This window comes from Dysidea avara, chromosome 15 (genome assembly GCF_963678975.1).
Source record: "Dysidea avara chromosome 15, odDysAvar1.4, whole genome shotgun sequence".
Taxonomy (NCBI): Eukaryota; Metazoa; Porifera; class Demospongiae; order Dictyoceratida; family Dysideidae; genus Dysidea; species Dysidea avara.
In genome coordinates, this window is record NC_089286.1 from 8092906 (window position 1) to 8120363 (window position 27458).

The window sequence follows — 27458 nt, forward strand, 5'->3', positions numbered from 1 at the left end:
AACAAATATCCCTGTAGAGAATTCAGCTACAAACAAATCACCCTGTAGAGAGTTCAGCTAGAAACAAGTCACCCTGTAGAGAGTTCAGCTAGAAGAAGTTACATTGTAGAGAGTTCAGCTACAAAGAAGCTACCATGTAGAGAGTTCAGCTGCAAACAAATTGCCCTGTAGAGAATTCAGCTACAAACAAATCACCCTGTAGAAAGATCAGCTAGAAGAAGTTACCTTGTAGAGAATTCAGCTACAAACAAATCACCCTGTAGAGAGTTCAGCTAGAAACAAGTTACACTGTAGAGAGATCAGCTAGAAACAAGTCACCCTGTAGAGAGTTCAGCTAGAAGAAGTTACATTGTAGAGAGTTCAGCTACAAAGAAACTACCATGTAGAGAGTTCAGCTGCAAAGAAATTGCCCTGTAGAGAATTCAGCTACAAACAAATCACCCTGTAAAAAGATCAGCTAGAAGAAGTTACCTTGTAGAGAAATCAGCTACAAACAAATCACCCTGTAGAGAGTTCAGCTAGAAACAAGTCACCCTGTAGAGAGATCAGCTAGAAACAAGCCACCCTTAGAGAGTTCAGCTAGAAGAAGTTACATTGTAGAGAGTTCAGCAGTTTAGCTGCAAACAAATCACCCTGTAGAGAATTCAGCTACAAACAAATTACCCTGTAGAAAGATCAGTTAGAAGAAGTTACCTTGTAGAGAGTTCAGCTACAAACAAGTCATCCGGTAAAGAGATCAGCTAGAAGGATCACCCTGCAGAGAGGTCAGCTACAAAGAAATCACCCTGCTTCATCTTTTCTTCTTCCTGTAGTAAAGAAAAAATGACAGGTTAAAAATCCCTAAAGCCGGCCATAGGCCGGCTTTGGGGTATACAAATACAAAAAGAAGTGAAATCTAATCCAAAACAGCCAAGCTGTAAAAAAAAGAGTGCGGCCCTGAGAAAGGCTATGGTGAAAAAAGATGTGAAATCCAAGGTGGCGGCCAAGAAATGGCTGTGATGGTAGGTTAATGGTAAAAATTTTAATAACAACAATTCAGGTGAATTTGGTGCCGCTTGGTCTTAGCACAAAATTCACCTGAATTGTCGTTATTAAAATTTTTACCATTAACCTACCATCACAGCCATTTCTTGGCTGCCACCTTGGATTTCACATCTTTTTTCACCATAGCCTTTCTCAGGGCCGCACTCTTTTTTTACAGCTTGGCTGTTTTGGATTAGATATAAAATACAAGTAAACAATCTTGTCTTGTGCAGCTGGCATGGTGAACTTCCTTTGTGTTGGTGTCAGGAATTCAATACGTGCTTAATCTTTTTTGCCTTCACCTGGCAAGTTAGCTACTAGGCTCTGGTTGGTTTGGCTGTCTTGGTTCATCTGGCTTGCATACTCCTACAGTATTGTGTAGTTATCTCCTGCAAGTTGTGTATGCATAACTATAGTGTGTCACCCATCACTGTGCCATTGCTACACAACTGATGAACCTTATTTAGCTCTAGTTGATGTTGATACTGTGCTGTATATTGGCTAATTATTTTTATCTGGTGATGTTGTCTATAATGTATTGCTGTATACAATACTGCAATAATGTATAGTTCTCTCCTGTATGTGTTGTATACATATACTGTGTACACATCACTGTGCCATTACCACACCAATGATGTACGTACTGGCACTTAGCTACTGGTGGCCTTTAGTTACGATGCCACTATTGTGTTGTATCTGTCACTACTTGAGATGATTTGGGGATTGTGCCTTTATCACCTAATAGCCTCACCAGGGGGCTGTCACATTGGTGTATGTACTTGGTTGCATGTGACGCGGTCCTAGTAATAATAATAATAATAATAATAATAATTTTGGTGTATATAACAGCTTTTATAGTTTAGAGTTTGTCTAAAATACTTTCACAGAAGAGCCTTTGTGTAATAATCTAAATGTGCAAAACAACTTACAGAAGCATCAATGTTTTAATTGCTAAAACCGATGTTTGGTCTGCCTGCAATGTTTGGTCTGCCTATATGACCACAGTAAAAGATTGCACATCTTTATGCATAGCAACAAACTAACTTGTGACATGTGCATGTGCTTTGGCACATATCCTCTCTCTGTAGGGCTGAGGTAATTATGCTCATGATTCTTTGCATTATTCTATTCAGAATTTCCTAGCAAAAGCTTGCATTATGCTCCTAAACTCATGCATTATTCTCAAAATTATTCCCAATAAATCAAATAGAAATGTAAAATTGACAGTTTATTCAAACATTTATAAGTTATTCTTGCAAGAAACTAGATACAGGATTGTTTTAATGGTAAAGTGTGCAAAAATAGGGTTGACTGCTTTATTAGAGTATGTAGGTGAATGTTCTATTAGAGTATCTGAATCCGGTGACTGTTCTATTAGAGTATATCAATCGTATTGTCATGAAGTCTTCAATAATTCTTTCAAAATGCTGGCATAATGCTAGAATAATGATTTTTAGCATTATGCTGAAAATTATTCCGGCATAATTATTGCAGCACTATCTCTCTGCACAGCGGTTTTACCTTTCACCTCCAATTCTTCTTGCTGTGTCTTCAAATTCAGATAACTTATTAATTTTATGAACCAAAAATCAAAGAAATAATATACACCAATATACCCTCTATTGTGTGCTGTACATAGATTTGGAAATTGGCATCATCTGTACCATGATTCACTTCACTTTTGTGTGAAGTGAAAAAAATTATGTAAAAAATAGTTGTAGGATTTACACTGAACAAAAATTATTTTACACAAACGAATGACTGTGCTACTAGATCAGTGTAGTGATTTCAAATAAATTATTTTAGGTGAGTGACTGTGCTGTGATTTATAAAATGAATCCATGTAAGAAATTTTTGTATAATTTTTGAACGCGAAAATTTTTACAATGAAAAAAAGTCAATTATGATATGTGTGCACCTAAATTTGTGCAATACGAAGCTTAAATATGGACATGAGTAATTTACTTGATACATATGTACAGCACTAGGGCCACAAGGCTGAGGGTGAATACATATAATCATATCAGACAAATCACAAAACTCATGTTACAGCCACTTGGTGACTCATCTACAAGTGTGGGAAACTGCAGGCATGCTTTGTGAGTTTATTTATATTGGAATTTCAATTGTGGATAATGAACAATGACTGAGGTCAACCATAACTGTAATGACATAACAAGCAGAAAACTTTGATTGTGGATGCAATAAAGCATAGAAAACCACGCCCATGAGGAATTTTTAAGCTCACCAAAGAGCCTTACCTCATACATTAAAGCAGAGGAGGTAACTGGTTTTCATTATGAAACTTGATGAATTTAGGGAATTACTGGAATGTATTAACGAGAAATGGAGGTAGTGTATCAAAAGTATACCCCCTCCTAGGAGGGATATACACTATCTCAGTTTCTTGTTATTGCTTTCCTCAGTCCTGATAGCAGTGCTGTATGGCATTTATCTCTTTCCTTTGAAATGAGGCGTGAAAGTGGTATATAGAGTTTTATTATTTACCTATATTATCTCTTTCAATAGTCATCTCACTAGTCCCTGTAGAGTTAGTCATCAATACATCACCTATTGCTTGTGTAAAGCTTTCAATGATTCTTAACAAGTCTTCAGCCACAGGAAGTGGCATCTGTGGTCAAATACACTATGCATAATTATAATACTTAAACAATTTATATTACCTTATCTTCACCAAAATAAATATTTATTGCATTTCAAATAATAGTAAGTAAAAGGTTGAGGTGCAATCTATACAATAGTTAGACGTCAAGAACCAGGGTTCTATGGGATTTAGAAAACTCGAAGGCCCTGAGCTGTAGCGCCCGAGTACAGCGAGGGTGCTACTAAAGGCCTGAGGGTTTTCTAAATCCCATAGAATCCAGATTTCTAACTTATTTAGGCTACAACTCGTTATTGTACCTTGAGTTGACAGCTGCTTGTAAACGAGAAATATATCATTAATTACTAGAAACAAGCCCTCTACACCTCCCTACATGGTGGGACCTCATTGTGCTGTTGTTGTGCCTTGACAGCTGCTTGTAAACAGGAAATGTAGTGTTGGTTAGTACAAACAAGCCCATTACACCTCTCTCTAATTCAGTATGGCTGTTACTAGTCATTTAAATGCCCGTGCATTGCCAATGTTACAGGTGCGTAATTATTGTGTTTCGTATTGCCTCAGAGTGTGGTCTCTATTGGACATGAGCATGACCACGTTTTCAGCCAATCAAATTTTAGTATCAAACTTGTTGGAGTCTATATTATTCAGAGAGGGATGAATTAGCTGATGTGTTTGTGAGCTAATATTATATGTACATACAATTAAACATGTGTTAAGGCACATAGCTAATTATTACTATCATCTTACTTCTTTTAGCATTTCAAATGATGCATTGTTTGAAATGTCCAGAACATTATCAATAGTGTTTGATGTGGTCTACAGGAAGTTTATAAAACATAAAAATAATCATTTCCTTGAATATTATATGCAAGTGTGTACCTCTAATATTTGAACCAGCTGCAGTTGTGCAGCAGTGTCATTAATTGCACTAACTGTTGTGGCAAAACTAAGTGAAGATATGTAACATGTATTAAGTACACAATGGCATGTACATAAACGATACATGTAATAGTTGTAACACAGGCAAAGCCCGAATGCCTCGTGTTACAACTACTATGTAACACATAACAGACTAATACCCTGCGCCGGGTGATGTATCGCCCAAGGCAACATGAGTGCAAGCACTGGATGCTACATATATATATATATATATCTAATCAAAAGCAGCCAAGCTGTAAAAAAAGGAGTGCGGCCCTTAAAAAGGCTATGGTGAAAAAAAGATGTGAAATCCAAGGTGGCGGCCAAGAAATGGCTGTGATGGTAAGTTAATGGTAAAAATTTTAATACCGACAATTCAGGTGAATTTGGTGCCGCTTGGTCAATTGGCACAAAATTCACCTGAATGGTCGTTATTAAACTTTTTACCATTAACCTACCATCACAGCCATTTCTTGGCCGCCACCTTGGATTTCACATCTTTTTTCACCATAGCCTTTTCAAGGGCCGCACACCTTTTTTTACAGCTTGGCTGTTTTTGATTAGATTTCACTTCTTTTTGTATTTGTATACCCCAAAGCCGGCCTATGGCCAGCTTTGGGGCTTTTTAACCTATATTTTTTTCTTTACCACAGGAAAAAGAAAAAGATGAAGCAGATTTTATAAAAACTTTAACTCATTCTGATTTTATCAGTAAAATTCTTTAATGAACAAATTATATATATAATGCATATATTTATTGCATGTCAATTAATCCCCACAGGATAATTTGCAGCTGATCTCTCTACTGAACTCTTTACAGGATTCTCTCTACAGGGTGACTTGACTCTAGCTGAACTCTCTGCAGGGTTATCTGTTTGTAGTTGAATTCTCTACAGGGTGATTTGTTTGCAGCTGAACTCTCTACAAGGTAACTTCTTCTAGCTGATCTGTCTACAGGGTGACTTGTTTCTAGCTGGTCTCTCTACAGGGCGATTTGTTTGTAGCTGAAATCTCTACAGGGTGATTTGTTTGCAGCTGAACTCTCTACATGGTGGTTGCTTTGTAGCTGAACTCTCTACAGGGTGACTTCTTCTAGCTGAACTCTCTACAGGGTGATCTTTTCATAGCTGAACTCTCTACAGGATGATTTGTTTGCAGCTGAACTCTCTACATGATGATTTCTTTGTAGCTGAACTCTCTACAGGGTGATTTCTTTGTAGCTGAACTCCCTACAAGGTAACTTCTTCTAGCTGATCTTTCTACAGGGCGATTTGTTTGAAGCTGAGTTCTCTACAGGGTGATTTGTTTGCAGCTGAACTCTCTACATGGTGGTTGCTTTGTAGCTGAACTCTCTACAGGGTGACTTCTTCTAGCTGAACTCTCTACAGGGTGATCTTTTCATAGCTGAACTCTCTACAGGATGATTTGTTTGCAGCTGAACTCTCTACATGATGATTTCTTTGTAGCTGAACTCGCTACAGGGTGATTTCTTTGTAGCTGAACTCCCTACAAGGTAACTTCTTCTAGCTGATCTTTCTACAGGGCGATTTGTTTGAAGCTGAGTTCTCTACAGGGTGATTTGTTTGCAGCTGAACTCTCTACATGGTGGTTGCTTTGTAGCTGAACTCTCTACAAGGTGACTTCTTCTAGCTGAACTCTCTACAGGGTGATCTTTTCATAGCTGAACTCTCTACAGGATGATTTGTTTGCAGCTGAACTCTCTACATGATGATTTCTTTGTAGCTGAACTCTCTACAGGGTGATTTCTTTGTAGCTGAACTCCCTACAAGGTAACTTCTTCTAGCTGATCTTTCTACAGGGCGATTTGTTTGAAGCTGAGTTCTCTACAGGGTGATTTGTTTGCAGCTGAACTCTCTACATGATGGTTTTTTTGTGGCTGAACTCTCTACAAGGTGACTTCTTCTAGCTGATATAGGGTGACTTGTTTCTAGATGAACTCTCTACAGGGTGATTTGCATGTAGCTGAACTGTCTATCAGATTAACTGTTTGTAGCTGAATTCCGTACAGAATATCTTGCAATGTAATATAATTCTATAATGGAGTAAGTTATAAACGTAGCTGAATGCTCTATTAGGGTGACTGTTCTATTAGAATGTATCGATCTCGCATTTGCTACACGTAGTTGCCTTTCGAATCATAACTCAGTGGTTTGTAAATTCTTCTGTACTACTGCAAGGACTTTCTATGATGATTATTCCAGCTACATACTGATTTTCAGCTCATTGCTCTAAGCGGTTTGCCTGGTAGATGTGAAAACTAATAGTTTTTTATTCATAAAAATCGATCGCGTAATTTTGACACAAGTTGGGTTTTGTGTCATATCTCCATGGTCTTTATCTCAATTCCTTTCAAACCACAAAAAGGCACTCCTACGATGGTTACTCCATCTACATATCAATTTTCAACTCATTCCTCCAAGGGGTTTACCCTGTAGACGTGACAGACCTTCGACCTAATTTTACGCACATAATCGGTCATAACTCTTGGAATGTTCATTGGATTCCTACCACAGTTGGTACTGAGATCCGCCTTAATGAGCCCTTCAAGTGTGCCAAATTTCAGCTCTATCCGAGTACGCATTCGTGTTTTATGGCAGATTTTGCGAAGTGTGCAAAATGAAGATGAAGAAAAAAACGAAGAAATTAAAACGAAATTTTGTTCGCTCGTATCTTGGAAATGGCTGGACCGATTCTCTTCAAATGAGGTATATAGACTCCCATAACTGGCCGGCACGTCTGTAGCAATTTTAGTTCCAATCGGATAAGGGATCACAGAGCTATATAGGTGTGAAAATTGTGTTTTCTTTCTTCCTGTTAATATACTCACGGTGTGGCGCGCCGGCTTCTTGGGCCGCACGACACACTATCGTGTGTCTTGATATATATATCCACACAAAAACAGCCAAGCTGTGAAAAAATTGTGCGGCCTTAAAAGGCCTGGGTGAAAAAAGTTGTGAAATCAAAGGTGGCGGCCAAGAAATGGCTGCAATGATGTTAATGCTAATAAATTTTAACAATGCACACAGCCATTATTAAAATTTTTAGCATTAACATCATTGCAGCCATTTCTTGGCCGCCATCTTTGATTTCACAACTTTTTTCACCCAGGTTATTTAAGGCCCCACCATTTTTTCACAGCTTGGCTGTTTTTGTATGGATTTCACTCCTTTTTGTACTTTACAAGGCCCCAAAACCAGCCTATGGCTGACTTTGAGGTTTGTCTTTACTCACATTTCTTCTTTTCTATGTAGATACAATGATGATTATTGAAGACAGACTTATAAATGTATTTCATTGCATGATTTAATTCAATATTTGATAATATTATTGTAATACTCTAATAGAGTGCACATTTTTTTTGAGGACTTCTAATAGAACATACATAGAATGTTCTAGAACAGTCTAGAACTTCTATTGGTAGATCTATGAAATTACAAACGTTTGACTATAAGCTGATTTCAACTAGAAATTTCATTTATAAAGCAGAAATTAAGTGAGGTGATCAGTCAAGGTAGCAGTGGTTCAGTGGTTAAGGATGCAGGTGTTAGGTATGGAGGTCCCTGGTTCGAACTCTGGTAAGTTTTTTTTCGACATTTTTGCACACCTTTTTTACCCCGTGGTGACTGCTCTATTAGAGTATCTCAATCCCGCGATTTTACACTTGCTTAGTTTTTGCTTTATAACTTTGTCGCTGTAACTCTATTGCTATTCAGACTATCAAAAGGCACTGCTACAATGATCAGCCTATCTACACACCAATTTTCAAGTTATTTCTATGCTTATATATATATATATATTTGTTAATGTACAAACTCAATCATGAGTATATTCGTACATATGTAGTTAGCTACTTATTTACAAATTTATATAATTGTTAAATAAATCAAGAGATGGAGCTTGGATAATATGATAATCTAGTTGGTTCCATAATTTTGTTGTAAAAGGAAAGAAAGAGTTCATATAAGCATCTACCCTTGTTGGCAACTGCAGAAATCTTTGATGGTGACCTCTAGTTGTGGTGTTGCTTGGTCTAAACTGTTGGTGCACATTAATATCTACCATGTCATTAATTATTTTATACATTGGTTTATCCTGTAGCCGTGACAGAAGTTTGATCTGTTTTTACGTGAATAAATGTCCATAACTCCTTGAATACTACTCAGACTTACAACAAACTTGGTACGTGAATCCACCGTTACACGTTCTTAATTTTTGCCAAAGATCGAGGCAATCGAGTTACACGTTTGCATTTTATAGCAATTTTTGCAAAGTATGCAAAAAGAAATCGAAGCCCCCATAGCCCCCGTACGGCATAAGAAGAAAAAAACAAAGAAATTAAAACGAAATTTTGGACGCCCATATCTCGCAAATGGCTGTTGCGAATTTAATCTAATTTGCTGTGTGGCGTACCCTACCTGGGGGACAGCTATAATGCAAAAATAGTGTGCTTTGGAGAAGAGGCCATGGAGCTATGCATGCGTGAAAAAGCTGTTTTCTTTCTTCCTGTAAATATACTCACGGTGTGGTCGCCGGCTTTCTTGGCCGCACGACACACTACCGTGTGTCTTGATCTAATCCAAAACAGCCAAGCTGTAAAAAAAGTGTGCGGCCCTGAGAAGGGCTATGGTAGGGTCCGCAATCCGAAAAATCAACTTCTACAAATCAATCCCCCTACCATTGTGGGATGTTCATTGTAGTATCCCATTGCTTGATCCACCATGAAACTGGAGGCACGATTGTTGTCTTCACAGAAATGTTGTTTTCAGTATCCTGCAAGATGCAAAATTTATTTTTAAAATTTCGTGCTCCTCACAAAGGACTGGATGAAACTTGCTACTTAGCCAAATCGTATCCAGAGTTGTTGTAGTTGAAAAGTACGCACAAAAATAAGTAAATTATTTGCTGGGTGCCCGGCACAGGATTGCTTTCTTTGAAAAAACAGACAAAGAGATACGAAGTTTCGAATTCAAACTGCCCTACCACCCAGGGCAAGAGAAGCCAACTCTTCCTCATAGTGTTTCGATACGGTTGGGTGCATAGTCTGTCTATGCTGTTAGTTTGGAATAGATCTGAGACTTCTCACCATCTGGGTGACGATGGTCAAAATTTTCTGCAGCATCAAAGAATTGTGTCACGCTTTCTAGTCATTTCCAGCGCTTCTGCAGCCACAACAATCATCAATTATAAACTAAAACTATGGCAAAAGATGTCCCTGAACATTTGGTAGCAGCGGTTGTCAATTATTATTTCATCCACGGCTTCCACGCCTCGCTCTAAGCTATGTATCAAGGGAGGCAGGAAAATCGTCCAAATTTGACTTCACCCATCACGCTCCACAGCAGCTTCAAATCTTCACTAGATCACCCTACATCACCATTATGCTGCAAAACATCCAAAAACAAACCGAAAAAAGCACAAAATCTTTCATTTTTGATTCGAGCTGGGTGGAGCTCCTGGTGAGCTGCTGGTATACTGCATCATATGAAATCACAGAAACACCAACTACTACTACTACTACCAAACGTTTTGATCCATCATTTATCATCATTCTAAACAAAATTAAGTGACCATTGTGGCATCAGAAGTACTGGAAAGCACTTTGGTACCATTGAGAGAATCCCTTGAAACGACGCACGAAAATTTTGACGTTCTTCACCCAGATGGTGAGAAGTCTCAGATCCTTTCCAGACTAACAGCATAGACACACTATGCATCCAACTTTATTACATCACTATGAGGAAAAGTTGGCTTTTCTTGTCTTGGTTGGTAGGGCAGTTTGAATTCGAAAATTTGTATTTCGTTTTCTGCTTTTCGAGAGAAAGCAACCCTGTGCCGGGAATCCAGTGAATCATTTGCTTATTTCTGTGTGTACTTTAAAACTACATTAACTCTAGATAATATCTAGCTAAGCAGTAAGTTCTATCCTGTTCTTTGTGTGGAGCACAAAATTTAAAAAATAATTTTTGCTTCTCACGAAATACTAAAATTGATATTTCTGTGAAGACGACAATCGTGCCTCCGGTTTCATGGTGGATCTAGCAATGGGATACCACAATGAACATCCCACAATGGTAGGGGGTTCGATTTGTAAAAGTTGATTTTTCGGATTGCGGACCCTAGCTATGGTGAAAAAAGATGTGAAATCCAAGGTGGCGGCCAAGAAATGGCTGTGATGGTAGGTTAATGGTAAAAATTTTAATAACGACAATTCAGATGAATTTTGTGCCAAGACCAAGCGGCACCAAATTCACTGAATTGTTGTTATTAAAATTTTTACCATTAACCTACCATCACAGCCATTTCTTGGCCGCCACCTTGGATTTCACATCTTTTTTCACCATAGCCCTTCTCAGGGCCGCACACTTTTTTTACAGCTTGGCTGTTTTGGATTAGATTTCACTTCTTTTTGTATTTGTATACCCCAAAGCCGGCCTATGGCCAGCTTTAGGGCTTTTTAACCTGTCATTTTTTCTTTACTACAGGAAGAAGAAAAGATGAAGCAGGGTGATTTCTTTGTAGCTGACCTCTCTGCAAGGTGATCCTTCTAGCTGATCTCTCTACTGGATGACTTGTTTGTAGCTGAACTCTCTACAGGGTGATTTGTTTGTAGCCAAACTCTCTACAAGGTAACTCCTTCTAGCTGATCTTTCTACAGGGTGATTTGTTTGTAGCTGAATTCTCTACAGGGTGATTTGTTTGCAGCTAAACTGCTGATTTCTCTACAATGTAACTTCTTCTAGCTGAACTCTCTACAGGTGGCTTGTTTCTAGCTGATCTCTCTACAGGGCGACCTGTTTCTAGCTGAACTCTCTACAAGGTAACTTCTTCTAGCTGATCTTTCTACAGGGTGATTTGTTTGTAGCTGAATTCTCTACAGGGAAATTTGTTTGCTGCTGAACTCTCTACATGGTAGTTTCTTTGTAGCTGAACTCTCTACAATGTAACTTCTTCTAGCTGATCTCTCTACAGTGTAACTTGTTTCTAGCTGAACTCTCTACAGGGTGATTTGTTTGTAACTGAATTCTCTACAAGGTAACTTCTTCTAGCTGATCTTTCTACAGGGTGATTTGTTTGTAGCTGAATTCTCTACAGGGCAATTTGTTTGCAGCTGAACTCTCTACATGGTAGTTTCTTTGTAGCTGAACTCTCTACAATGTGACTTCTTCTAGCTGAACTCTCTACAAGTGACTTGTTTCTAGCTGATCTCTCTACAGGGTGACTTGTTTCTAGCTGAACTCTCTACAAGGTAACTTCTTCTAGCTGATCTTTCCACAGGGTGATTTGTTTGCAGCTGAACTCTCTACATGGTAGTTTCTTTGTAGCTGAACTCTCTACAAAGTGACTTCTTCTAGCTGATCTATCTACAGGATGACTTGTTTCTCTCTACAGTGTGATCTGTTCATAGCGGAACTTTCTACTGGGTGATTTGTTTGCAGCTAAACTCTTTGCACGATTGTTTCTTTGTAACTGAACTCTCTACAAGGTAACTTCTTCTAGCTGATCTCTCTACAGGGAAATTTGTTTGTAGCTGAATTCTCTACAGGGTGATTTATTTGAGCTGAACTCTCTACGTGATGGCTTCTTTGTAGCTGAACTCTCTATTAGGTATCTTCTTCTAGCTGATCTGACTACAGGGTGACTTGTTTGTAGCTGAATTCCCTAAAGAATAACTTGCAATGTAATATAACTGAGTAAATTATAAATGCAGCTGAATGCTTTATTAGGGTGACTGTTCTATTAGAGTATCTCGATCTCGCATTTGCTGCTCGTAGTTGCCTTTCGAATCATAACTCAGTGATTTGTAATCCGATTCTTCTGTACTACTGCAAGAACTTTCTATGATGATTATTCCAGCTACATACAGATTTTCAACTCGTTACTCTAAGCGGTTTGTCTGGTAGACACGAAAACTAATAATTTTTTTATTCATAAAAATCGATCGCGTAATTTTGACACAGGTTGGGTTTTGTGTAATATCTCCATGGTCTTTATCTCGATTCCTTTCAAACCACAAAAAGGCACTCCTACGATGGTTGCTCCATCTACATATCTATTTTCAACTGATTCCTCCAAGAGGTTTACCCTGTAGGCGTGACAGACCTTCGACCTTATTTTACGCAAATAATCGGTCATAACTCCGTGAATGTTCATCGGATTCCTACCAAAGTTGGTACGGAGATCCGCCTTAATGAGCCCTTTAAGTGTGCCAAATTTCATCCCAATCCGAGCACGCATTCGTGTTTTATGGCGAATTTTGCGAAGTGTGCGAAATGAAGAAGATGAAGAAGAAAAAAACGAAGAAATTAAAACGAAATTTTGTTCGCTCGTATCTCGGAAATGGCTGGAGCGATTTTCTTCAAATTTGGTATGTAGACTCCCCTAACTGGGCGGCACGTCTCTAGCAAATTTGGTTCCAATCGGATAAGGGATCACAGAGCTACATAGGTGTGAAAATTGCGTTTTCTTTCTTCCTGTTAATATACTCACGGTGTGGCGCGCCGGCTTCATGCATGCCTGAAATTTTTGATTATGGGTCAGCAGCTGGTATGTTCTGGTTACGTTTGGCTATGATAAACAGACAAGTTCTAAAAATATCATGGAGAAGTTTGATTATGCGAGTTTAATATTTCAACACTCCTGTTGAAGCGTTTATAGCATAATTACGGAATTTACTAAAGGCCTAGATGGGTAAGCTTGCTTGTAGAGTGGTTACTTCGTCAGTATAGAGTGGTAATCTCGTATATCAGTAAAATGGGTGTGGTCCAGAGTGGAAAATGAGTGGAAATGGTTTAAACTAAGCTATAGCACTAGATCCCAACATTTGTCAACACATAGGATAGCAAGGATAAATAAAACACGCTCATCTTAGTGGTTTTTAAGGCCAAATCAAAGTTGTGCATACAAATCACATGACAGGCCTGAGCCTATTATGCTCAAAATTTTACCTATTATTCTTTCCAGAATTTCCCAAAAAATTCTCCTATTATTCTTTTTGTTATTCTTGTATTCAGCCTATTATTCCATAATTATTCTCATTCAGTATATATCTGTAGCTAGTTGCTTAGTTTTCAAGATGCTGCTATAAGTAGTTTTGTCCGAATTATTAATAGCCATATATGAAGCATTCCACCTTACACATCATTATTCTATCCATAATAGTTACGGCAGACTTAGAATAGCTATCTACAGTAATAATTCAAGTGTATTTAATTATTAGTATATTATAATAATATGCTGTAACTACTTTATAGCTACTAGGTTAGGTAGATAATAATGTTCAAAGATTTGAAGAAGATACACTGGTATAAGATGTACAAGTTTCAGAATTGCAGATAATCATGCAGTTAAATTCCTGATGCTGGCTACAGATTATTAACATGAAACGATCTGACTGCTCTATTAGAGTATTTGAGCATTCTATTAGAGTATATCGATCTTTTATCATTTGTAGTAGCTTAACTCTTTCTTCAAGGTAATCAAGAAGAGACACGCCCCCTAATTCCACCGATTATTCCCGCGGTCATCTGATTATTCTAAAATTATGCCTGTAACCATCCTATTATTCCAGAATTATTCTCACAAAATTGGCGACCTATTATTCTCAAGATTATTCCGGCATAATAGGCGCAGGCCTATCACATGAGTATTAACCAATCCCCACAATCTATTTTGGCCTCGGCGTCTATATAATCGCTGCCCAGTTGTAGCCCACTTTAGCCAGGCTACATTTTGTATGTATTGGCAGGACGTACATATGAAATGTAGCCCAGGCAGCTCCTTTGATTTGAGGTGTGAAAGTGTTACATACGTACATACGTAGCTGCTAATCATGACTCTAATTATAAAAGGAATACAATGCAAAGGTATGTAATTAAAATATTTAAGAGATTAATTTAATATTAACTTTTAGATTCTAGAATCTTTTTGATCATGCCAATAACATCTTTCTATCACTTTCCAGCATACATTCCAAAACACAAGCTGCCCTAAAATATTCATTATCATAATGTTGTTTGGAAACTTTGCTGGGGAGCAATTATTTGCTAGGAATTAATAAAACTAGGTACATAGTTACGTAGATTACAGTTGCCATTACCAACCAAAGTGGAACCCCCTTTTTGAAAGTCTGGATCCGCCCCTGCATTACCCCATTAGAATAAGCTCGACTAGTAGTAGTGCTTTATAGTACACAAATATGACTATTTTATGTAAGAATAAGTATGTCATTGCCAGTAACTGTTGTGTAGCTGATATATAGTTTTAATCTTAATTAATATATTATTACATACTCTAGCCTCCAGGTATGTTACAAGTCCAATTTTGGAAACTATTGGACTGCTAAAAAATTACCATTTTTGGCAATTTCTGGCAGCCAAAAGTTTCCACTTTTGGCAACTTTCATGCTGTCACTTTTGGAAAACTTTAACTGTACTGTACATGAGATGTCATTTTATAACTAAATGTCACAGCATAATTATGCAGAACAGCTATAATTATTACAATGCATAACTAACCTGACAATTGATTTGATAATTTCATTAGTTGTGATTACATCATTTGGCACCATAGCAAATGATGTAGTAGTGAGTAAGGATAATTCTTCACTTGCTTGCTGCACTTCAGTAATATCAAACACTGAACTAAAGTTGCTTATAAAGGTGTTAGTTAATATGTCATACTGATCTCTTATAATGGTGTTTATCACCGGTAATTCAATACTTTGACACTGGGTAATATTAACCATATCATCCCACACACTATCTTGAGAGCACCTTCTGTAGGCTAGCCCTATATCATTGATATTCACATGTAATATTTTGCTGTGAATTTGATCTATAATTCTATTCACCTGATGAAATAGCCATCCCAACACATTTCTGTGCTGCTAAAGACCCAGGGTTAGTAAATTGCCACTGTATTCCCCACACGTCAAATTGTGGTTGACAACCCATGCCTGTTTAATTTCAAAGAAGTGTGCAGTTGTGGTTAAGAATTTTCTATATACCTTGCTGTGCTGAGCATGGATCTGGACTATTTCCAAATTCATTGTAAACATGAGGACACTGATCCTATATGATAAACAAATAATTATGACAATGGTGTAGTTAGAGAAAATTAATAAGGCAGGAGTGCTGGAACAAGGCTATTGCCTTTAAAGCAGTGCACACATGTTAATTTGAGTGCATCCTGTGTACAGTATTACACATGCACTCTATTAATAATTTAAACAATTGTACGGAATACAATCATGATAACAGCGATACAGTTAAAGCTGACCTCTTGACAACTATTTTCTGTACAGTCCAACCGAATGTCAGGATATCCATCGCTATCAGAGTCTAATCCACACAACATTCCATTACCAGCATATGATGGCCTTGTACACTAATTTATATAGAAAGAATACATGACAGCAGCTGTGCTCTAAAATACATAGTCATGTAGTCTACATACTTTACTCAATGCTAACTATTGTACATGCATGCTCAATAATGTGCAGTACAGTTCATCTAAAAGTTTAAATACATAAAACATGCATTGCATAAATTATCACACGATCACAAACCTGGAAACTTTCACCATTTAAAGTGCAGGGAGGTACACTTGGCCCAATGCATATGTACCATAGACCATTTCTTGTCAGTGTATCATCATTACAAGAACATTGATCTTCATGGGTATATTAAAAACAATAATAATTATTATGTCTGCATACATACAGGTATGTTATCATAATTCAGTTCCTTGTTTCATTATTAACTTACTACACTGCAGCATGCATGGAGCAATTTATCCACAATTAGAGAAGTATAATGACTTACATATAGACTACTGCATTCAAAAGTTAAAATGTAGTAGGGATCCAAGTGGTAAAAACTAGTGAAACAAGTGTATCATGGTAATACAACATAGCCCTGTGGAAATATCCCTACAATGATACTTTGTAACAATTGTTTTGTTGTAATATCATGATGTGACACACCAGCGTTGAAACCAGGTCACTACCACTGACCCGGATAGCAATCCAGGTCAGACCCGGATTAATTAAAGCTGAGGCGTGCAATAAGAGCTATGTTTCGGGTAGTCTCGAGCGAGTAAGACTACATTTTGAACGTTCGATTCGTGTTGAGTAAGCGAGTAGCTATGTGATAACTAAGCCGGTTCCGCGTAGCTACTGTAAGTTTACAGACAGCAATTGGATGTGGCTTCGTGCATACCTAGTATTACAATTTCCCAATGTATTAAAGTGGGTGTGGCTCACAAAAAGTAGTTATCCTGCTGCAAGACTAGACTATGTACAACTTGTACAATAATCGATTAGTGGGTGTGGCTCCACATAAGCTTGCAGACAGCAATGGACATGGTTTTGTTCTACAGACTGCACTTACAAATAAATGGGCGTGGCTTAGCATTTGTTTGTAGTGCAATAAGTGGGCGTGGTTCACAAAAGAGCTGCGCGACTAGCATTAATAAGTTTCACGTCGTTAAACTAACAATTTCGTTTCTCACGTGATCCAATACGGGTCAGACCCGGATAATCTGTAAACCAAGTCGGACCCGGATGACCTGGCCTGGATGACCCGACCCGGTTTCAACACTGTGACACACTTGCTTCACTAGTTTTATTACTTGAATTCTTACTTTATTTTAATTCTAATCTTTTTGTATATAGCAAAATATATGATAAGTTCAAGGAATCTCATCTACTTGTTTGGAGAATCTTTGGAGATTTTGTTCTCACCTCATAGCAAATGGCTGTTGTTAGTAGTAGGGTAACTGTTTTATTACAGCATCTTGAGTGGGCCTCACATGACTAATTTATGTGAGGGGCATGGTATTTCTGTGCCTCCTTTTACGTGCTAACACCAAATGGGTGGGTGGATATGACTGCAATAGACACAACAAAATTATTAAGGGGCATATTGCTCCCACTTGATTGCTATTAGTGTGGCTAAATTGTAAAGGGGCGTTATCATGCTAATAGCTGGTAATCAAGACTCATGGGTTGTGAGGCTACTACCTATCAGTGTGCACACCTTAAATTATTTTGTGATGTCTTCATATGGAAATAGTCTATATGGTGCTTTGGTATGGTTATGCTGTTGAATAAGATGCATGATTGAAGATTAAAGGCAAGGCAAAGCATAGATGGCAGCTAGACACTAGTTGGAACCCCAAAAGGCACATGCCACTGGTGAGCTTGTTATTGTGGTGAAATATGGTGGTATTTGTGTGCATTTAGCCTCTGGTCTTGCAAATGTAGTCAGGCAGGTAGGCAGGCTGGCAGGCAGGTAGATGAAAAATTAGGTTTTGCAGATTTTTTAAAAAAAATTGTAATTTGGCTTCAGTAACTGTTTTAGGCCTTAGTAGCAGTTCCTTAAAGGTGCTTTTCAATGCATGAGATGTGGCTTTTTATGGGCAGCTTTTTCATGACATGTACCACTTTAGGGGGAATCCCTACTAAATAGTACTACTCTACTGTTTGGTATTAGATATGAACTGATACAGATTTCTCAGTTGTACTGATATCCAATTAATCTGCACCTTAAAAGAGCTGATACCGATTGCCAATCTGATATTTGTATATACTCTAAATCTAACAGTACTAGCTACTAGTGTAGTTATCTAGCTACTATTAACTTGAACTACATAGTATATTACTATAACTGCATGGTTGCCTATGGTGGTGTGGCCTCTATCGCACTACCCAGACAAGTTGGCACCACAAAAAATTTAATACATGCTCCCACAAACACTTGTCTAGATTACTCTGCATTTTGATAAGTTAACAAGATGGTTGACACAGCAGATCATCCTGTTTATCTTGAGGTGCTATTCTTTAAAGTGTAACAACTACTGTTCTCCAAAAGACTTGCGTAAGAATAATAACAATAGTATATAGCAGCATTCATTAGCATACAATTGTATGGCTTCTTGTAACTTTGCTCTTTATAGCATAGCTAATCAAGAGCCTTTCTATTTATTTACAGCAAACAAGAAGGCCTTTATTACTGCAAATAATAGTGCTCATGCTTGCCTGCAATCTGTCAGTAGTGATATCAGCTCTCAGAATTACTGATATGGTAGAGAAATGCCATATCGATAACCAATCCGATCACCGATCCAATGATCGGTACATCTCCATTTGGTATGAATATGAGTTTACAAACACATTTTAAACAAAGGTAATGCAATAATAACCAAGGATAATAATACACCTCACACAACACAAATACGTACGTGATGGCTGAAATGATGTTACAAAAGTGTCTTCATTATTTCCCAATGTAAGATTACTCGTAATATTGGCTGATAGATGCTCTGAAATAGTGCTATTGGCAACTTCCACAAGCACTGTGACTACTCTAGTGGTAGGTGCTTCAAAAACTTCATTCGTTGTTCTTAGTATAATGTAGTTCATACCCTCCACAAATTGTACAATCTAATTTTAAAGAGTATATAAACTAATTCAAACATTTACATATTGGTTAATTGAAACAAGCAAGTACATGAGCACCAATATAATACACATACATAAAAAGACTGACATCATTAGTGTTGAAAAGATGGATGGCAACACATAACTAAACATATAGAGAGCTTGATGCTTGAATGGTATAGGTAGACTAATTATAAAGTCCTACATACAAGTAGAGAGGGATGAACAGATGGAAGTGGCATGAATGTTTTTATACTTTAGGCCACATGTATAAAATTAATTACCAATTTCTCAACAATGCAGATCGGATTCATTCACTAATAATGGTGTAAAACATTAGAAATTGCAGTTACTGGAGACAAGATGTTGTATTAACATATTATACTACAGATATCATATATTTAGGAAAGGGTGCTATAGTGTGAGGCTTTGCCTTGCACATAACATCTTTTCTAAGTTTGTATATCTTTTGGTATATGTTTTGAATAATATGATATCTGTAGTATAACATAATACATACATACATATATATATATATATATTTGTAGTTACGGTTGCCTCAGCCTGAAAGGGGCCCCAGGAGGCCCCATCAAGGGCCCCTTGATGCTTGAATATCTGTTTAAAAGATCAATGTACTCTAATAGAGCAGTCAGGATCTAGATACTCTAATAGAGCAGTCACAGTGTTCTTCAGAGGAGCAGTGTAGCAAGCTATGTATGTAGTTATAAATAAGGAGATATGGTTGGTGAGGGGCAGCTATTGTCATTGTCAGCATGTAATGACCTTTGTTTTTTTTTTGTTTTTTTTCTTACAGTTAGGCTGAAGTTTGTGATTCAGAGTGGAACCCTCCTTGCTCCTGGGGCCCCTCTTTAACTCTTTGTGCCCTGGGCCTCCTAATTTCTCTGGGCAGCCCTGGGTATATATGTAATATATAAACCATGGCTACGAGGTGTATTGCGCTTATATACACCCTGACTCTGAAGTCAGAGGGAGTTTATCAACAGTAAACTTCCGATGACTGAGGAGGAGGGGTGTATATAAGTACAATACACAGAAGTGAGCCATGGTTCATATGATATATACCATGTTTCTAAATTAATCTGCACTATATTACTTACTAACAACCCATATGCACACAAACCAACTTAAAGTATATACTTACACTTAATTCGCCATAGTTTGGCATGGTAGACATGCTGGAAACGTTCCTCTCACAATTCAGCTCTCACAATGAAGAATCAAATTGATTGTGAGACTTAGTAAACATATCTCCGTATATCGCCAGGACTTGTCCGTTCATATCAACAAACGTAGGAGCGACGTTACTTGCTGCCACCCATCATCAAAGTCACTAGGTATGGGTATAAAATGAGTCCAGTGGTTGGACTCCTACTGGCTGGGGTGATTGATCGCCTAGCGTGACGAAGGCTATTAGCTTGAGTCATCTGGGTGATTAGTCATGCTAGCATGGGCGTCGTTTGCCCACCCACGTCGGGCTATCAGCCCATAATCGTGACACAGTAATGTGTCACGTGACATCCCAGGTGAGTATATATATACTTACCTGGGTGAGTATATATATACTCACCTCAGGTAGGTATATATATATACGCACCTGTGGGTTGGGGTATATTTTATAGTTATAACACGGTTACGAGGGATATGACAAAAATATATGCACGAGCGCCCACAGGGCGCGAGTGCATATATTTTTGTCATATCCCGAGTATCCGGGTTATAACTGTTATGTACTACTTTCATTGTCATGTCTACTGCTCCCGGTAGTAATACAGTCGTAAGTAAAACATTGATTGTTAAAGACAACGTTGGATTGTTACCTGAAGATGAACTAGCAAGCCATTATTGTTTACAAGTGCCTGGCTGGTGTCCCTGTGTTAACTGCCGCGACTTTTCACCACCAAGCGTTTCTCTGCTGGCTAAAGACAATGCTAAAGACGATTTGTGCGACATGAATCGTGAGTCATACTGCCTGATTACTGCGCCTGATGTTGAAGCGAAAGGCAAGTGCTACAACTAGTGCTGTGAACACTGTTGGAGAATGTACAAAGGCTGCTAAGCAGCAAGCCCTGGAAGTCCAAGCGCGTGATACACCCCGATACGCACTCGCTGCCTTGGATCACCCCAAGGACCAACCAGGCAAGAGGTTTCAATTTGACTGCCACAGCGATGATTTACAGATGACCAGTCATTTAGTGAAAATGGTAGTGGCACAGAATTGGTGGCATATGGTTCTTCTACCACAGCTGTAGGTCATAGAAGTTCATTGATTAGCCAAGATCAGTTTGTTACAAAGCAACACTTGCCACCCCCTGCTCCAACATTTATCTTTAACAGTTGCAACTTTTCAAGCTGTCCAATATCTTTTTCTGGTTCATATCAAGACAGTACAGATGACATTGATGAGCTTTTAAAAGACATATCAGTTGATCAGCTGTTTGACCCATAAAGGACGTTATAGAGACAGTGAGAGACTCTATATGATTATATCTATGTGATTATATACAAAGTTTAAATGTACAATTATTGCTTAATAATCAATCAAAATATTTCAAAGTCTAATACAACTATAATTGCCATAGAAACAGGCCTCTTATAAGTATCACCTCCTGGGTTGAACAAGTTGCATAATGTTGTTTACTGGACTTTATGGAATGTAAATGTTGAGAGTTTGTTGACTGTTGAGACCTGCACATGGAATGCTGTGGGACACCACAAAGTGTGGTACATCAGTTATATACTACAGTTTGCTGTGGTATATCATTTATATACAACAGTCTGAGCCTTTGATCTGAGGTGTGAAAGTGGTACATATGCCCTATAAGCAACCAGCGGGCCTTTGAAGTTTCACGTGATCATGGTATATATATACCACTTTCACACCTCACTTCAAAGGGAAGAGAAGGTGTATAAGTGGTATAATATCCCTGCTATCAGTGCTCAGGAATGCATTAACGAGAAATGGGGGTATGGGGGTAGCATATACAAGTTATATCCCTCCTAGGAGTGATATAACTTGTATATACTACCTCCTATTCTCATTAATGCATTCCAAGCATTCTCAGAAATCATCTGATTTCTTTGACGAAACTGTGTGATCTTCTCTGCTTTAATATAGTGACACTTCACAGGATCGATAGTGGGTTTTAGTTTTGTAAGGTGAGCCAAAGCATACATCATGAACTTGGGGATAAAGATACTTTATCGTTTTACTGAATGAAGAAGGTCACAGGTTAGTTCATATTGCTGTTTTGATTGCATTCTAGTCATGTGGCGATGTCCAGACACTGGGCGTATAGCACTTAATTGATTTGGCCATTAATGTTAACATATTCACTAGTTTAGTATATTCATGGCTAATAAAGTAAGTACTTTGGAACACTTGAATCATCTTTATATTGCTGTTTTGATACCTGGTGCAATGTCACACACACGTAGTGACTGGTCGTGGCACTTATAGACTAGCCATCATAGCGCTGTAAACGTATTCACTGCTTCAGTTTATTCGTGGCTAGTATAGCAAGTACTTTATAATGCACTTAAGCTTTGTTATGAGTTGTTCAGTTCGCATTTAGGCTTCCTGTGTTTAATTGCGTACCCACAGTTGAAGCGATCTGCACACTCATGTCAATACACTTATGTTCAACCTCTCAGCAGTGCCTTGTCGTTGCTCTTACGATGTTATCCACAATCAAAATTCCCATGGTCCCATATAAATACACTTGCAAAGCATTCCTGCAGTTTCCCACACTTGCAGGTAAATCACCCAAGTGGAATATATTAGTTGTAACATGGGCACTTGTGATTTGCCTGAAATATATGCACTCGCACTCTGCCCTCGTGTTCGTGCATATATTTCAGGCAAATCACTTGTGCCCATGTTACAACTACTATATATATGTACTGTGTATGTTGCTATATGTATATTGATGTGGTGAGAAACTGTGGGTGGGCATGAGGAAACTAATAGTTAGACTTTACTTTAAAATAATTTTCACTACTATATGAGCAGCCTTGCCATTTATTTTTACATTTTAATATTAATTTTGCACTATTTCTTGTTTTAAATTTGTTGCTTAATATGTACAATGTATTAGTAATTCTACCTTTACAAGAATGCCAGGAATTGTGAAACCACATTTATCTAACAGAAAATGTACAGATAGTCTTTGTACACTACACTCATCTTAAAAGGCAGAGCAAGAAATGGTTTATTGAAAGTGAAAATTTTGTGGTCAATGTTGTGCATAGAAGTAATTTTAAACATTTGTTGTACTTACCTTGCTAGCTGCAGATAAAGCAGAGATATTGACTCCTCCATATATTTCAATTATAATTAACGGATTAGCATCTTGTCTCATAGTACAACTGGAATAGTGTACATCACTCCACTCTTTATTATCACTGCATGTACTAGTAATGTATACTCCAGGGCGAAAATTCTTGTGGAGCCTTGAGCACCTAATACGAGCTTGTTCACCAGTTTTGTGCCTATCCCATAACATTCCATCAACATAACGTGGCTGACAACCTGCATAAGGTATGAAAAAGTTTACAATGGGGACCACATGAAAAGGCATACATGCATGTACAATATACAAGTATCCTTATGCTTACTTGGTAGCACTTTAAGTGTTATATTTACGCTAACCAATGTCTGAAAATTCATCACATAGCAAGTATACACTCCACTGTCTTCAATATGAGCATTGGTAATGGTTAAAGTGTGGTGAAGGATAGGTGGAGAGAGTATAACTTCTTCTGACTCAAGTAAAATCCCTGTATTAAAACTCCACTGTACTATCAGACTATCAGGTGCTGGTATACACTGCAGATGTGCAGACTGTCCTTCTAGTACTGTAATATTTTGAACATCTTCTTGCAATTGTGGAACTATGTATGAAGCACAGAAATCTGATGTGCTTTTTGTATTTATGTTATGTTCTATGTAGAGTGTTTCTTATATTGTTTTGTATGATGACAAAGTGAATGAAGAAGTGTTACAACATTAACATCAATTACAATTATAGGATTCAGGATGGTTTACTTACTGTGCATATGAATATATTAGCCTTCTAGTGGATTTCTTATATAAATGGTTAAATTAATAATTTTGTGCCACACATGATGACTGTTCTATTAGAGTATCTTGATCTTGAAAGACCTACAACAAAAAGCACCCTTTAAGGGTAAGAGGGTAGCAGTTTATTGTTTTTACTTATTATCAGGAATAACTTGAACATTAAGTTCTTAAATGTGATGTTGTAGCAGACATTATACTTACATGGTGTAAATTTCTCCAATACATTGCAAACTATGCTTGATTACACAAGTATTATAATTTTATTATGTCTAACATTAGGCTGGCATATTACCAACACAAGTATAATTTGCCTTCAGCTGTAATTTTACAGTCAGCAGGTCAAATTAATTATTTACTTAACAATTGATGCATGGTCTACTGTTATTCTTATTCCATGGTTTAGATGACCCTACATAATTTATTAAACAACAGCTTGTAAGCAGTACTTGCATTTATTTATACAGTATGCATGCACATCAAAATTAAAATCATGTACATACACTTACGTATGATTTCACATACTTAGCAACACAACAAAGAAATTATAATGACTGTTCACTATTGAGTACATACCAATAGTTAGATCATATTGTACACGACCAGTTAACCCTTGTGTTGAGGCTGTGCACACATACTCTCCAGCATCACTAAACAGAACTGATTCTATGGTCAATGTGGAGATTATCTGATCATGATTGATATCACTCCTAATGTTTACTCTTTCATCACTGATAGGATATGACCAATTTACTGATATTGAAGGGGTTCCACTAATTTCACAAGTAAAACTGGCTAGGTCCATAAACTTTACAACTTCACTATGTAGCAAAATGGTTGGCAATTCTAAAGCTACATACATGATATAACAAAGACATGAAACATGATTAAAAGCTTACAAAGGAGCTACATGACATAAACTACTTCAGTGATACATTGATATAAATAAGAACAAGTTGATGCTGTGCTGCTACTTCTAAAAACCAGGCACCTTGGCAGTTAGAAATAACACACAGCATGCTTTGCTTACATGCAATTTATTCAGTTAACATATTTTTTAATTTACTAATTATTTTGTAATTATTCAATTATGTTACCATACATTGCTAAGGATGTGTAGTTCAAACAAACCACTTTAAATCACAAATTATCCACAGAATTGTTTTCTCAACTGTTTTATAGTTTGTCTACCATATTTCCTTATGAAAATTCTCTAGACAAAGCCTCTAGGCTGCTCTTAATCTTTGTTCGCGTACTGAAGGGGTTACACCCCCTTTCAACCAAGAGGATATGCTATTTCTAGTAGCTCGAAAGGCCCACTATATAACTTTTGGACCACTAAACACCTGTTACAGCACACAGGCAAGCCTCCATTAAGTGGTTTCAGTGTCGGGCCACAGCCCCTCAAGTAAACATACCTGAAACAGTTTGTAAGAAACCTAACCTACAGATAAAGAAGTCAACACCACTCAGTCTTACATTGTTATCTTTTCTGATATAGTTTGACTATACAAGATCTATTGTTCTGTTTTCTTTTGTTTGTTTGTTTGTTAAGTTATTTTGCTTTTGTAATGCTGTGCTCATTGAATGTTATTGTACATATACTTATGTGTAGGGAGTACATTTGCAGGCATGTCCTTTTGTACAACCCTGTAATTTTGATAATAACACAGCACACATAACCTTGAATACAGCATGTGAGGACTGATGAAAAGAGTTTCCAGAGTGAGACGATGGAGCAGGGCAGCTTTGCTGAGTACTGTGAGTTTTTAAAAATAATAGCAGGGACACACATGAGCCATCACGAGGCAGATAAACGGACCTTTTATGTAGCTTGTAGTTGTCTCAATAGTTGCTGTATTCTGTAGTGATTATATGGTAAAAGAAATCAATAATCGTACTTGTTGCGATCAAGACACACAGTAGTGTGTCGTGCGGCCAAGAAGCCAGCACGCAACACCCATGAGTATATTGACAGGAAGAAAGAAAATGAACTTTTCACACCTCCGTAGCTCTGTGCTGCCTTTACGAAACAAGACAATTTTTGCTGTGGACACGCCCTCCAATGTCAGTACACCACATACCAAACTTGAGTGAAATTGGTTCGAGCATTCCGGAGATATGCAACTTCAAAAATTGGCTTAGATTCTTCATTTCTTTCTTATTTTTCTTCATCTTTTCACACACTCACAAAAACTGCTATAAAATGCAAATGCCAGATCCAATTGCCTTGAAATTTGGCACACGGAAGGGGGATATAAAGGTACATTTGAGTACCAAATTTGGCTGGAATAGGATAAATAGTCAAGGGGTTATTGGCAATTATCTATGAAAAATAACACCAATTTGTTGTTACGCCTACAGGGTAAACCGTTTATGGGAAGAAGCTGAAAATTGGTACGTACAGGTAAATAGGTTAACTATTAAACCTCAAACCTTTTGTGTGTTGAAAGTAATCGAGTTAAAGATACAATAAAAAAATCAACAGTGTGTAACAATTATGCAATCGGGATTAGCTAACAAAAAATGTTCACTTGTCACGCCTACTAAAAAAGAAACGTTCAGAGGAACCAATTGAAAATTGATGTACAGGTGGAATATTCATCTTAGAAAGGCCCTTCAATGGTGTAGAAGAATCAAACTTAAAGTAACAGAGTTATAACACAAGATCCAACTCAGTGTAGCAAGTGCAAGATCGAGATATTCTAATAGAGCAGTCACCCTACTAAAGCAGTTAGCTAAGAAATAAATTACTCTGTTTAAGCATTCAACTATGTCCTGTAGAGCTCAGTTATAAGCCACTCTGTATAGAACTCAACTACAATATAGTCACCCTGTAGAGAGATCAGCTAGAAACAAGTCACCCTGCAAACTGGCTAGAAACAATTCATCTTGTAAAGAGATCAGCTTGAAACAAGTCATCTGTAGAAATATCAGCTAGAAACCAGTCATCCTAAAGAGAGTTCAACTATATTTCAAGTTACCCTGTCGAGAGCAGCTGGAAACAAGTTATCTTGTAGAGAACTAGAAACAATTCACCTAGTAAAGAGATGAGCTACATAATCATCCTGTAAGCTAGACACAAATCACCTTGTACAGAGATCAGCTAGAAGCAAGTCATCCTGTAGAGAGATCAGCCAGAAAAAAAATCACCTTGTAGAGCTAGAAACAATTCACCCTGTGGAAAGATCAGCTAGAAACAAAAATAGAAACAAAAAGAGATTAGCCAGAACAATTCACCCTGTAGGAAGATCAGCTAGAAACAAGTTACCCTTCAGAGAGTTCAGTAGAAACAAGTTGTCCTGTAGAGAGATCAGCTATAAACAATTCACACA

General features: G+C 37.6%; 1 protein-coding gene across 1 annotated transcript in view; it reads right to left on the bottom strand.

The window, feature by feature from the left end:
- The window catches only part of LOC136245248 (uncharacterized), a 201949-nt gene that overhangs the window by 122170 nt on the left and 52321 nt on the right, over positions 1-27458 (bottom strand). The window contains exons 9-20 of the mRNA XM_066036736.1: positions 24700-24975; positions 23661-23936; positions 23324-23574; positions 18827-19028; positions 16152-16255; positions 15863-15970; positions 15591-15654; positions 15435-15539; positions 15100-15373; positions 4526-4592; positions 4394-4462; positions 3532-3655 (exon numbers count right to left, since the gene is read on the bottom strand). Coding sequence (XP_065892808.1) covers positions 3532-3655; positions 4394-4462; positions 4526-4592; positions 15100-15373; positions 15435-15539; positions 15591-15654; positions 15863-15970; positions 16152-16255; positions 18827-19028; positions 23324-23574; positions 23661-23936; positions 24700-24975 — 1920 coding nt within the window. The remainder of the gene's footprint in view (positions 1-3531; positions 3656-4393; positions 4463-4525; positions 4593-15099; positions 15374-15434; positions 15540-15590; positions 15655-15862; positions 15971-16151; positions 16256-18826; positions 19029-23323; positions 23575-23660; positions 23937-24699; positions 24976-27458) is intronic.